Consider the following 14,777-nt stretch of genomic DNA (forward strand, 5'->3'; position numbering starts at 1 on the left):
AATGGCTGGGGAGACGGGTGGACGCAGGAGTGAGCCTGCACCATATGATTTTACTCATATGTGGTATATAGGGGAAAAAAACCGAATGAACTAAAGAAAATCTAGAAACACTTTTGAAATGTGAGACCAATTAATGGTTACCACAAGGGAAAGAAGAAGACTGAGCTACAGAGGGAGAGGACAGGACGTGAATCAGAACAAAGCAGGGTACACATGTTGATTTTGAGTGATGCACACCTGAACAATGTTAAAAAGCCATGCTTTGAATTTCAGTTCAAAGCAGAATCCTTAAATTGCTGTGCAATATATATATATATATATATATATATATATATATATATATATATATATATTACTGTGCACAGCCTTATTAAAAAACTTTCCAACAAGAAATACAACATAAAAATGAAAAGAAATAGCTGCCTTGCATTTAGAATTTGGCTTCATGGTGACTGTACCCAGTTGGGAAACTTAAATGTCATCTGTAATTGGGGGTCTCATTCTTTTTGTTGAAGGACTAATCCCCTTGGGTGATGTCCAGTGGTGGGGTAATCAGACAGCAGCAACTTAGTGGAATTAAACATTCTGCAAAGTACAGCCCCTCCAGTCAGTTTCTGAACTCCCCACAAGGCCTCAGCTCTATATGAGGAGAAATATTAAGAAGGTGGACTATCTATGTACATGGAATAAGAAGAAACTAAAACAGCATTTTGGATAGCCAGACACAAGAAGTCCAGGAAAGCTATTCCATGTTGCAGAAATGGTGAGCTAATATTTATAATTTAAAAAGCAGTGGAGGTCAATTATGCGCTCCTTTTTTTTTCTCTCCAGGGTTATTGCTGGGCTCAGTGCCTGCACCATGAATCCACTGCTCCTGGAGGCCATTTTTCCCCCTTTTGTTGCCCTTGTTGTTGTAGCCTTGTTGTGATTATTATTATTGCCATTGTTAATGTTGTTCGTTGTTGGATAGGACAGAGAGAAATGGAGAGAGGAGGGGAAGACAGAGAGGGGGAGAGAAAGATAGACACCTGCAGACCTGCTTCACCACCTGTGAAGCGACTCCCCTGCAGGTGGGGAGCCGGGGGCTCCAACCGGGATCCTTACACCGGTCCCTGCGCTTTGCGCCACGTGCGCTTAACCCACTGCGCCACCGCCCAACCCCCATGCTCTCCTTTTTATCATCAGTTTTAGTCTTAGTCTTTTTTTTTTTTTCTTATTAACTGGCTTAAGAATGGGAGAAGGATGCTACACAAAACTTCAAATGCTTTTAAGAGAACATCAACTTGGTAACAAATCTTCCTTCCTTCCTTCCTCCCTCCCCATCTCTCCCTTTCTTTCTCTCTTTCTCCCTCCCTCCCTCCCCCTCTCCTTTCCTTCCTTCCTTCCTTTTATCCTTCCTTCCTTTCTTTCTATCCTTTACCAGAGTATTGCTCAGCTCTGGTTTATACTAGTGTGGGGGATTGAATCCACAGTCTGGCCTCAGACATGAGAGTCTCTGCACAATCCTGTCAATCTTTTTTTCTTGTATGATCAGAGGGCTGCTCAGCTCTGGCTACTAGTGGTGCTAGGGATCAAACTTAGCACACCTCTCACAAGCAAGTCCTGTGCACTGTTATGCTAGCTCCCTCTGCCCAGCCTTTGATGGACAGCACCAAAACATGAAGGGACTGAGATGAACTGCAGTCAGTAGGGAGATATTCACTTGAGAAAGAAGCATTCATATGATGAATGGAAAACGGGAAGAGGTAAGCTGACAATGATGAAGACTCAGGATCGCAACACACCCTGTTGATTATAAAGCCAATGATGCATTTCTTAAATTCCAAAAGAGGCAGACAACTGAGAGAAAAAAATGTGTAGAAAAAGGGTGGTGATGGAAGAAAAAAGATGCAGTGGAGGAAACATAAGTGAGCACAGCTGATGGTGGGTCTTCAGTGCGTGACTAAGTAATCCTTCTATTCAGTGTATCTGTAAGGTCAAGCCAATACCAGGGCCTCATAAAGTACATCTACAGCTTTGAACAGAGAGACACAGAGAACACAGCTTCTTCAGTTTGTCTAAAACTAGCTCAGGCTTCCTGCCCAACCTCCATATTTTGGTTGGCAGGACAGTGTAAACTTTGGACTGATATTTTCAAGGACTCTTTAATCATTAAGTGCTAGTCTTTCTTGGATCAAGAATCTGAGTCTTTTAAAACCGTCATTCCCCTGCTGCATTTTCCTACAATAACCTCTGGGTGACCTTTTATCCTGATGGCGGAAATGGAGTTTTGGGGCACAGTCCTAGATGATGCTCAGTCTGCCTGGCCATCATGACCGGGGGAAGAGTATAACCTAGAGAGGGGCCAGGTGGTGGTGCACCTGGTTAGGCATATGCATTATAGCACAAGGATGCAGGTTCAAGCCTCTGGTCCACCCCGCCCCCCGTAGGGGGAAAGCTTCAGGAGTGGTGAAGCAGGGCTACAGCTGCCTATCTCTCTCCCTTTCCATCTCTTCCTCCATTCTCAATTTTTTTTCTCTATACAATACTAAATAAATATAAGTTTAAATACAATATAAAAAAGAGAAACCAAATGATTAAAAAAAAAAAAACCAATCCTAGAGATACTTTGCCTCTCAGCTTGATCCGAGCCAACTCTCCTTCAACTGACGCAGACCGAAGGTCCCCACTATGGATGGAGAGCCCCAAGCATTGCACCCTAGATTTTTTTTTCCTTCATAAGGAAACCAACAGTGGCTCTTAACTGAGTATATATGACAAAGTAAATCAAGCAGTTTAGGAAAGTTAAATCTCACAGTCTCTTGCTGCTGGGGCCAGGTCCCCCGCTGTGTTAAAGTTACCTCTTTCCACAGTTGCAACCTGACAGCAGAGGCAAGTTGCTATTGCTACCTATACCCCCACTTATTTTCCCTGATAGAACCAGCTTCCCTGCTTCTAAAACAGAGGAAGGTAACAGGCAAGCACCTCTACTGATATAAGCTCACACTCGCTCAAGCTCCAGCCCCCCATTCCATCTACACCCTCCTTGTCTCCTTCCACCATTCTCCCAAATACCACATGGGAGTATGATCTGATTTTGCCATTAAATTTGTATAATCTTAAAGAATTGATTAAAGAAATGATTATACTAATCTAGAGAAATGTTTTGAGTAAATAGCCTAAACCTACAAAGTTTTAAACTCGTTGTAAAATTCTTTCTTATATGCGAGGTAATAAATAACTCTTAATATTCATCCCATTCCTTCTGCACAAGTCACTCTGAGTCTCCATAGACAGACGGATGACTTTGGTCCAAAGTCTTCTGATGCTCTCAAAAGGTAAATTAATAATGCATATGAAGAATTATAATGAATTAGATTCTTCATCAGGAAAAAGATTTTAAAAGATGAAAGAATGAGCATACATGTTGTCTCACTGCCTTCTCATACCAGTCCTGGGAGACAGAGACTATCACTTTACAGAGGGGTTAACTGTGTGTCAAATAGATCAAGCAGTCTTTCCATGTCCAAGGACTGGTAGTTGTAGACACAGTATTTGAATCCTAGTTCATCTAACAAATACATTTATGCTGCCTTGCTGTTCCTTATAAGTTACATGCTGTGCTTTTTTAATTGAATTTGAAATAGCACAAGTTGTAGGCTGCTCCAATATTGTACATTTCACTTAAGATGAAAATCGCTGCCAATTATATGATGACATACCATTTATCAGTAAGACACATTCTAGTTTCTGAGATGTCAAAACGTGAGTGAAAAACATGCATCTTAGAATGAATAAAATCTATCTGGAAAATACTACTGAAGGGATATTTATTAGGACATATAGAATCTAGACCAGAACACAAAAACACCTAGGATAGGAAGAGACCAAGAGACAGCTGTTATAGTTTTTCAGCTACTAAACAATGAAAGTCTGATCAAAGATAAGAGTCTGTGACATAGAAAGCAAAGGAGAACTCCTAAGAAACACTGTGACACATGAAGCAGCAGGATCAGTGGTTGTTTGGGTTTTGGTTACAACAGGCAAATAAGCCATCAGAAGACTGAAATATTGTCAACTTAGGAAATGGAGAGATAGAAGAAATTTCCTACTATTAAAAAATACAAGTACTTGGACCAAAGGAATAATAGGATAAAGAGCCCAGTTACAAGCCTATGAACATGAATCCTGGCAAGTGGCACAGTGGATAAACCACTGGACTCTAAAACATCAGGTCTTGAATTCAGTCCTGGGCATCCCATGTGCCAGGTGATGCTCTGGTTCTATCTCCTCCTCCTCTCTCTCTCATCAATAACTCTTTAAACCTACAAACATACAGAAATCTAACAAAGGAGATAAACCACACAATGGAGAGAAGAAAGCCTCTTCAACAAATGGTTTGGGAAAACAGGACAGCACTGTGTAAAAAAATGAAACTAGAGGGCAGAGCCAAGATGGCGACACAGAGACAACGCATGTCCGGAGCTCTGCAAGGAGGCTGGTTCAAAACTGGGAAATTCAGCCACCAGATTCCAGATGCTACCACAATGCCAACCAGACTTCCCTGGGCAGACAACCCCACCAATGTGTCCTGCTGCTCTGCTACCCTAGAGCCCCACCCCACTAGGAAAAGAGAGAGACAGGCTGGAGTATGGATCGACCTGTCAATGCCCATGTCCAGCAAGGAAGCAATTACAGAAGCCAACCTTATACCTTCTGCACCTCATAATGACTCTGGGTCCATACTCCCAGAGGGATAAAGAATGGGAAAGCTGTCAGGGGAGGGGATGGGATACAGAGTTCTGGTGGTGGGAATTGTGTGGTGTTATACCCCTCTTATCCTATGGTTTTTGTCACTGTTTCCTTTTTATAAATAAAATTTAAAAATGTAGCTAATATGACTTTTAAAAAAATATTCATTTCCTTTTGTTGCCCTTGCTGTTTTATTGTTGTAGTTATTATTGTTGTCATCGTTGATGGACAGGACAGAGAAAAATGGAGAGAGGAAGGGGAAGACAGAGAGAGGGAGAGAAAGATAGACACCTGCAGACCTGCTTCACTGCTTGTGAAGCGACTTCCCTGCAGTTGGGGAGCCAGGGCTCGAACTGGGATCCTTACACTGGTCCTTGCGCTTTGTGGCACCTGCATTTAACCGGCTGCGCTACAGCCCAACTCCTAATATGACTTTAATTACATTTGTGGCTTATGTCTGTAACTCACACTAGTTTTATATAGTACTGATTAAGAGTCTCACCTTCTGGGTTTTATTTATTTTTAAAGCCAAAACTTTAAACAGATTAAAAGACAAAAATATTATGTGACTATAATTAAAGCATGTTATTCATGACACTATTTGGCAGATACATCCAAAGAGAGCAAAGGTTGTGGCTTTGTTTAAAAATAAGCTAACAAATTCTGGCTTCTCTTTGGATTGAAGATATGCCCAGATAAAAAAATCTAACAAAAGCAAATTATACATAAATGTATATATTTATGCTGTAACCAGCCATCATATTAAGTTGAGTGAATGGACTCCAGTGAAATTTACTTTAAGGGGGCTGGAAGGTGATGCACCGGGTTAAGTGCACATAGTACAAAGTACAAGAACTTGTGCAAAGTACCCGGTTTGAGACCCCCGGTTCACCACCTGCAGGGGGGGGGGTCACGTCACAAGCGGTGTTTATCTTTCTCACTATTTCTCCTCCTCTTTCAATTTCTCTCTGTCTTATCCAAAACAAAAACAAAAACAAAAACAAACAAACAAAAAAAGGCCACAGGAGCAGTGGATTCGTACTGCAGACACAGAGCCCCAGTGATAATTCTAGAGGCAAATGGAGATGGGTGGAGGCTGGGAGGTAGTGCACCCAGTTAAGTGCACATAGTACTATGCGCAAGGATGCAGGTTCGAGCTCTGCTCCCTACTTGCAGCATGGTGGACCCTTCCTCATGATAGGCGAAGCAGGTCTCTTTCCCTATCTCCCCCTCCTCTCAACTTCTCTCTGTCCTATCAAATAAAATAGAAAACAAAAAAAAAGGAAAAAATGACCACTAGGTGCAGTGGATTTGTAGTGCTGGCACCTAACCCCAGTGATAACCCTAGAGATAAAAAAATAAAATGAAATAAAGTAATAAAGTAAATAACATAAAGTTAATTAATTAATTAAAAATATAGATGGGTGGTCTAGAAGTGTACAGATCAGTCGAGTACCTCTACAAATGCCCCCACCCTAGCCAGGTGCATTCTGGGTTCCTGTAGCTGTCTGTGTTGGAAGGCCGGGTAGGGAGGATTTCGGAGTTTAGAGGGAAGAGGTGATACCTGGAAACTACAAAAAATTTCTTGAAAAATCACAGCTTTAGATCTTGGAGGAGAGAAGGTATAAAACAAATTTCTGATAAGAGAGGAGAATTGAAATAGGTACAGCAGATGATTTTGAAGTCGGAAAAGAGCAGCCAGGAAGGTGAAACTGGCAGGACAGCTAGGGTGACAGTAAAGAGGGACCCAGTGGGCAACAGGGAGCCACTAAGAGCTTTTAAGAAAAGGAACTGACAACATGACATTTAAGTGAGATTTCTCTGGTGGAGCAGTATAATAAAACTCAAGTAGGGTGACAGTGTAGACAGTTCTGCTAAACCATTTTGCCTTACTTAATGTCACTCACTCTCCAGGCCCTGGGGACTTAGAAGAAACAAGAACTACTTTAAGGACTTATAACCTACTGCGGGTAAGCAGGGAACAGCATAAGGTTAGCTATCTTCTATTCATCCAGCTTGGGAAGCAATAATGAGAGTTAGATTAGGGTCTCAGCAGTAAAGATGGAAAGAAGATCACCAGAGCAGGAACAGATGGGAGCTGTCTACATAATCATAACCTTGTATCTACTGGGTCCTTACAGGCCAATCTGTCTGTACTTATCCCAATGTATCATTCCAATATAGGCCCCTTATCCTTACTTTCTGTAGCTTAAGGTACTCACTAGACACTGGCAAACTAAGTATTGTTTAAACATTACTTTTTTAAAATCTGAAATCATGTATGTTTTCTGTGCGGAGAAGGCTTAACACTTCTTCTATTCAGTTTTTTTCATTTCTGAACAAACAACTCCTGGGGGGCAGGGAGGAACTGCCTGCTTTTCAAAGCATGCAACCCAAGTCAAGCCCAGTCCCCACCACACAGGGGGAGGCTACAGTGCTGTGGGTGTCTTGTTTTCTCTCGGTTCCTCTCTTTGCCTCTATATGAAAAAGCTGGCCTGGCATGGTGAAGCACTGGAGATGATTTTAAGCAAGAATTAAATGTTAAGCGTAATCAGCCTGGCGCATTTTCATCAAATATCTAAATTTAAAGAAAGAGGTCATGGGACTGGAGAGGGATGAAAAATTTAGCCAGGATGATCATGATTAAAATCACAACCACTGTTCTGCCTCACTATCTTCCTGCCTCTGCCACTCCTCCAGTCTAGTCCTCTCCAAATCCACCAGCAAAGTTTTTACCTGTAAGCCCTGTCACTCTTCCCAGTCTTAGTAAAAGTCTAAGTCCTTCATCTTGTCCCATAAGGTTCCATATGGTCTGACTTTTATATAATCTCCTGTAATTATTTTTCCTTGCTCATTCCATTATACTCCCTCTGCATTCTATTCTATTTCTAGAATATTCTGCATATGTTCTTCCCTCAGACACTTCCCTGGCTATGCCTGGCCCTCTCCAACTTCAATTTTTCATGTGACTTTTGTCACTTTCTGTAGATCTCTGCTCAAAAGTTACTTCACTCAGGCATTCCCTTGGCCCCTTTCATTCTGCTTTACTTGTAAATGTTTTTACTCAAAAAATTACATCTATAGCTACTGGAATTTATTATCATCTGCTTCTTTCAGCAATATTGAAATCTCTACATGAAGAGTGTCTCAAGGCTGGGTGGCATATCAGGTTGGGCATACATGTTAAAATGTACAAGGTCCTGGATTCAACCCCCCTGTCTTCACCTGCAGGGAGGAAGCTTTAAGAGTGGTGAAGCTACGCTGCAGATGTCTTTCTCTTTTCATTTCTTTCCTCACTCTTTGGTTAAAACTCCTGTATCCCTAGTGATGGAATGTTGATTGGCATGTGGATGATGCCCAATAAATACTTCTTTTTTTGTTGTTGTTAGGCTTCCTGTAATTTATAAAGGATTTTTTGCTTCCAGGGTTATCACTGGGGCTTGATGCCTGCACTACGAAGCCACTGCTCCTGGCAGCCATCTTTTTTCCATTGTTGTTGTTGCTGCTGTTGTTGTTGGATAGGACAGAGAGAAATTGAGAGAGGGGGTGAAGACAGAGAGGGGGAGAGAAAGATAGGCACCTGCAGACCTGCTTCACTGCTTGTGAAACGATCCCCCTTCACGTGGGGAGCCAGGAGCTCAAACCAGGATACTTGCACTGGTCCTTGTGTCTTGCACCATGTACACTTAACCCAGTGTGCTACCACCTGGCCCCCCATTCAACAACTTTAATGGACTTTTCCTGTGTGCCACATACTTTACTAGCACTGGAAAGTGCAGGTGACATGAAGCTGGCTGAGTCCCTATTCTTGTGAAACTCTTGTGCCAACCTCTAATTTATAAAGGATTTTTTTAAATTTCCCTCAGTCCAATTCAGTATCATGATTTATGGTGCCCTTTCTGTAATTCATTGACTTCCTCAGTCTACTGACAACTGGTGCAAACATGAACCAACTCAGAAACATGATTAACAGACTTGAACACATTTCTTCTTGTATGTTATCAGGGTCCCCAAGGAATATCTATGTCTTTAGAAATCTTAACAGATAGGAAGTTTCTTAACAATCGAGACCCCATTCTGAGTACAGCTAGATTCCCCAGAGAAGGTAGTACTAAATATATGGCAAGTAATTTATGTTAGCTTCACAATTTATCAAGTAAATCATGACTTAGGAGCAACTATTCAGTATGTGTGTCATCATGGCTTGCTGCCAACTGACACTATGCACTGAGATTTAAGCATTCTAAAACTATTACCTTATAAATTATTAGCATAAATTGTGAGTTACACCAGATTAAAATAGTAAAGAAGCAGTAGGTGAAGCTTTCATGCACTAACAAGGGTGTATTTTGTACTCATACAGCCTAAGCCTCTAAGTACACAGTCATCACTTAATGCAAATAGGACTTAAGCTAGCACAGAAGAGTTAAGATTTCCACTGTAACTGAAGTTGGAAAAAACCTAACTAAATAATGTTATCTGTTGCAGGAGTCACATCTGTCATTAACTTCATGGAACTCTAAAATATGCCCAATGTTTCAAGTGCTTTTCTATTAGATACCAAAGTCAGAACTGCCTGCCTACAAATGTCAGTGTTCAATGGCAATCATACAGTTACTCTTAAAAGACAGATGGAATTTTGGAGTGAATGGTAAGTTCCTAAAATACCCAAGAGAAAAAAAAAATCTACAATATGAATAGAAACTAAAAAGCAAGGTAAAAATGCACAGATTAGCTAGGTAATTGAAAGAACATATTTGTGAGAAAACAGGTTCCAATTTTCAGATGCAAAATATTTATTTCTTTCCTTTTTCTTTTCTTCCTTCCTTCCTTTCTCTTTCTTCTTTCCTTCCTTCCTTCCTCTCTCTCCCTTTCTTCCTTCCTCTCTTTCTTTCTTTCTTTCTTTTTTCTTTCTTTCTTCCACCAGAGCACTGATCAGTTCTGGCTTATGGTGGTGCAGGGGATTGAACCTGGGACTTTGGAGCCTCAAGCATGAGAGCCTCTGTGCATTCCCATTATGCTATCTACCTCCACCCCAGATGCAACATATTTCTAGAGTCTCTAATCCCCCCCCACCTTTTTATTTTGCTTCCATGGTTATTGCTGGGGCTCGGTGCAATAACAAATCCAATGCTCCTGGAGGCCTTTTTTCCCTTTGTTGGCCTTGTTGTTTATCGGTATTGTTGTTACTATTATTGTTGTCATTGTTCTTGGATAGACAGAGAGAAATCAAGAGAAGAAGGGAAGACAGAGAGGAGGAGAGAAAGATAGACACCTGCAGACCTGCTTCACTGTCTGTGAAGTGACTCCTCTGCAGGTGGGGAGCTGGGGGCTTGAACCGGGATCCTTAGGCTTTGCGCCACGTGTGCTTAACCCGCTGTGCTATCGCCCGGCCCTCTTGCCCTTTTTATAATAATAGAGATTGTAAACCAAAAAAAAAAAATGTTAAAAAGTAAACAAACAGGACTTGAAGAAAAACATGAGCCAGTAGCAGACAAGATTCAAGCAGGAGACCATAAAAATATGAAAGCTCAAAATAAAAGTTTCCACTTTCCAGTGTTAAAGATCTTACAGTACTGAATATTTGACTCCGCTTGTCCACTTTTTATCCATACTACCAGAAATGAAATTTCTCAGGAATTGAACCTGTCCCATAATATTCAAGTTGTGACAAGAAAACACACTCAATGTTAGGTAACTGATATAATTAAGAGGAATGAAATGAACTTGAGAATTACCTGAAATTCCAATCCATAGTTTTCTCTGCAGAATTCTCTCAATTTAGGATACACATTTTCTTTCAGTGCTTGTCTTTCTGCTCCTGTGTCTGTGGAAAAAAAAAATCACACATAAGAACTGAGTTAGGTCCATATATATATATATATATATATATATATATATATATATATATATATATATATATATATTTATATTTATCTGGGTTTGGGGCGGGGGGAATGAAGGCATACACTTAAATATTAACATGACTGTGATCAGAGCAGAGTGCTATGTTGTGAACCGATGGTGTATTTGACCGCAGTGGAGACCTGTTCATAACAAAGCAGAGGGAGCAAAGGGGAAGGGCATTATATTTCACTTATGCCACATCATGTTGAAAACTTCAGAAGAAAATATTTATATTATCCATGTCACTAAAAAATATGAGTTAATAGAGAACTTGAAGCCAGCAGAACTACAGAACAGCTATGTGTTTACTACAGAATGCTTTGCACGGGGAAAGACTGCAAAACCAACTGGGCTGGCTGCTGCTCGGTATCAATGAAGACACCATGAGATCTTCGTGGCAAAGAGAAGCTGTTTCCTGTCCAACCAGTTTCACTGAAAGATGAGAAACAGTCTTAAAAAATTAGGCTACTGTGATGCTTCATGAAATGTGCCACTTAGTCACTATCAGAATCCCAATCATAACTAGAAACATTTGCATATGCATTTATAACCAAGGAACCAGTTTTAAAGACTTTCCTTACTAATCCAAGCACATCTGTCCGTGCGAATTCAGTCGTATGCCATGCTGACCTACTCTACTTTTCTAGTGTTCTCAAGCTTATTTTGGGACGCAAATAACCAGACTCGACAGTTTGAAATGCAGCTGCAGTCTGGCAAGTGACAAGAACCAGTGACTACAAGGAAACCAAAGATTTGACATAGTGTCTTCTTAGATTACTCTGTGACCCAGATGAAAAGGGTGGGTCTTTCCCACCCTGGGTCCAACCTGCTTTTATTGTAAAGGGAAAGCCAGTGGATGAAAACTGAATGAATCGCTATTTCCTCAGTAAACTTTGTTAAACAAAAAGAAATTGTTATGATGCTGGTGGAAGCAGAAAGCTTTTCTTTAAAATTTATATTTAATAATATAAAAGATTTTGGGATTGAAAGACATTAACTTCACCATAAAGCTGATAATATTAAAAAAAAAAGCTAGTGTTGTTTAAAATTCAAATAAAAATTTACATTAAAAATAAACAAGGGGGCTAGGGAGATAGCATAATGATTCTCTCCTGACTTTCCTGACTGAGGCTCCAGGGTTCTCATTTTAATCTCCAGCACCAACACAAAAACCAGAGTTGAGAAGTGCTCCAATAACAACAAACAAGCAATTTCTCCTGATGTGGAAACTGAGACTATATTAAACAAGGGTCATTTGGAAAGTCTAAAAATGATAACCAAAATACATGAAAAAACTGTGAAATGACACAAGGAGCAGAACTGCTCTTTCTTAAAAAATGTCAATGTAGAGCCAGAACAATGGCTCTGGAGTTGTATAATGTGCTGTTTCGCCTGTGTGTGCCCAGCCCCACCACACAGACGGAAGCTTCGGTACCTTGGTTTCATCCACTCTCTCTTTCTCTGCTTCTATCTAAAATAATACACACAGTGGTGGAAATAGCATAATGGTTGTATGAAGAGATTCTCATACCTTAGGCTACCAAGTCCCAGGTTCAACCCCCTGCACAACCAGAAGCCAGAGCTGAGCAGTGCTCTTGTTTGTTAAAAAAAAAAAAAAAAAAAAAAAAGCAAACCTAAACTAAAATACATACATACACACATACCACTACTTATGGTCAGGTAGGTGGTGCAGTAGATAAAAGCACTGGGTTCTCAAGCATGACATTCCCAGTTCAATCCCTAGCAGAACATGTACCAGAGCAATGCTCTGTTTCTTTCTCCCCCTTCTTCCTCTTTCAATAAAATGCTAAGAAAAATGTCACTAACTTTTATTATGAGGCACTGAGAGAACATATCCATCTGTACAAATAATCTTTGAAAATAGTCATTGGAGCTATATAAAATGGTTAAGTGGTGTTGACAACCTAACATTTATAAAACAAAAATCTTTCAATTGTCCTTGATGCATTCTTCTATTTCTGTAATATACTCTTCAAAAACCAACACATTCATCAGTTCTATTGCTCTGTCCCTAAGTAAATCGTGAATTATTCTACTCTCAATCTACTACTGGGTGCCAGCCAAACCCGCTCTCATCTGGATTCTGTTTCCATACTTGCTCCCTTCAATCCATTCTCCACAGAGCAGCTACACTGACCTTTTAAAAATGTAAATCAGATCACACCACTATCTTGCTTATAACCTCTAATGGCTACAGATGAAACTTGATAGGAAACCCACACTCCTTATCTTGAATGTTTTTTTCTCTCCCTAAACTCAGTTCCTTCTAATTCTCTGTTTGTGTCATTCCAGCAGGACTGGTCTTCACTGGGTTCCTGGCTTACACTGCCACCTTCAGATCTTTGCTCCAGCTAGAAGCCCTCCTAGAATGCTTAGTCCTGTTCCGTCCTGTCATTCAATTGTCAGCTTTACAGTCTCCTCAGAGAGACCTCTGAACCATGGTTTCCATATGGAAACCAATGGACTACTGCCATCACCTTTTGCAATATATTGCTGTTATTTGTTTCCTCTCTGTCTCCTCCACAGTGAGCTCAGAGAGTCAGAAAACTCTTATCTCATTCACTGCTGCATCCCCAGTGATTAGTTATGCTCAGTTAAGGAATAAATGAATGGGAAAAAAACATGGTAAAAATGAGCTGACAGGCAAAGCATGCTTCCCTGCAATTATCTCCAAAAATGGAAGGCCTTCTTACATTATGGTTTGTCATAGGATGGATACAGAATCAAGATGACATTGAATTGTGAGAAATAAACAGTGTTGCTTAGAAATACAGTGTCATAAAGTAAGTGAATGAGCTGAAATTATCATTTCTTTGCTGGCTTCTGTTTTTGGCAGAACATTAAGACATTTTGCCAAATTATCTGAATCTTTCTAAAATGAGAAGGAGGCACTAGTATTAATATATGATGGGCTCTGGAGATGCTAAGTAACTGAGACAGAATGGCATAATATGATGATAAATATGGTGATAAACTGGCTTAATTGAATTAAAGAAAATGTTCACATAACAAATCCAGGTGGCTTGCAATTTTAAAACAATAGAATGTCATGGACAGGGAAATTCAAGATACAGAGTTTCACATGTTAAGAAGGGCTCTCTTAAAAATATGTAGACTAGGAGTTGGGCGATAGCGCAAAGCGCAAGGACCGGCATAAGGATCCCGGTTCGAGCCCTGGCTCCCCACCTGCAGGGGAGTCGCTTCACAGGCAGTGAAGCAGGTCTGCAGGTGTCTTTCTCTCCCCCTCTCTGTCTTCCCCTCCTCTCTCCATTACTCTCTGTCCTATCCAGCAACAACGGCATCAATAACAACAACAATAATAACTACAACTACAATGAAAAAAGGCAACAAAAGGGAAAAATAAATAAATATTTTTTAAAAATGTAGACCATGCTGGGTTCCACTACACTGAAGGAAGAGTTATCTCAATTATATTATTATTTATTTTTCTTTCCTCCTCCAGGGTTATTGCTGGGCTCGGTGCCTGCACCATGAATTCACCGCTCCTGGAGGCCATTTTTTTCCCCCTTTTGTTGCACTTGTTGTAGCTTCGTTGTGGTTATTATTATTGACCTTGTTGACACAATTCGTTGTTGGATAGGACAGAGAGAAATGGAGAGAGGAGGGGAAGACAGAGAAGGGGAGAGAAAGACACCTGCAGACCTGCTTCACCGCCTGTGAAGCGACTCCCCTGCAGGTGGGGAGCCGGGGGCTCCAACCGGGATCCTTACGCTGGTCCCTGCGCTTTGAGCCACATGCGCTTAACCCACTGCGCCACCGCCAGACCCCCGAGTTATCTCAATTTTAATGTACATCACTTTTTCATGTTTCATTTAACCTCTGCTGTATTATTAAATACATCAAAATATTAAAAATATGTAGCTCAGAGACTAGGGAGATAATGATTTGTTCTTTATACTCATTTGTGTATTCATTTGTATCTTCCAAGCTTTATTTATTTAGTTTTTAATTTTTTAAAATTTATTGCCCTTGTTTTTTATTGTTGTGGTTATTGTTGTTACTGATATCTTCCTTGTTAGATAGGACAGAGGGAAATGGAGAGAAGAGGGGAAGACGGGGGTGGGGGGTGGGGGGGTGGGGGGGGAGATAGACACCTG

General features: G+C 40.6%; 1 protein-coding gene across 1 annotated transcript in view; it reads right to left on the reverse strand.

Moving 5' to 3' along the window:
• The window catches only part of NWD2 (NACHT and WD repeat domain containing 2), a 203,842-nt gene that overhangs the window by 110,178 nt on the left and 78,887 nt on the right, over nt 1–14,777 (reverse strand). Inside the window, exon 2 of the mRNA XM_007522796.3 lies at nt 10,470–10,558. Within this exon, the coding sequence (XP_007522858.1) occupies nt 10,470–10,558 (89 nt within the window). The remainder of the gene's footprint in view (nt 1–10,469; nt 10,559–14,777) is intronic.

The sequence above is a fragment of the Erinaceus europaeus genome, chromosome 3 (genome assembly GCF_950295315.1).
Source record: "Erinaceus europaeus chromosome 3, mEriEur2.1, whole genome shotgun sequence".
Taxonomy (NCBI): domain Eukaryota; kingdom Metazoa; phylum Chordata; class Mammalia; order Eulipotyphla; family Erinaceidae; genus Erinaceus; species Erinaceus europaeus.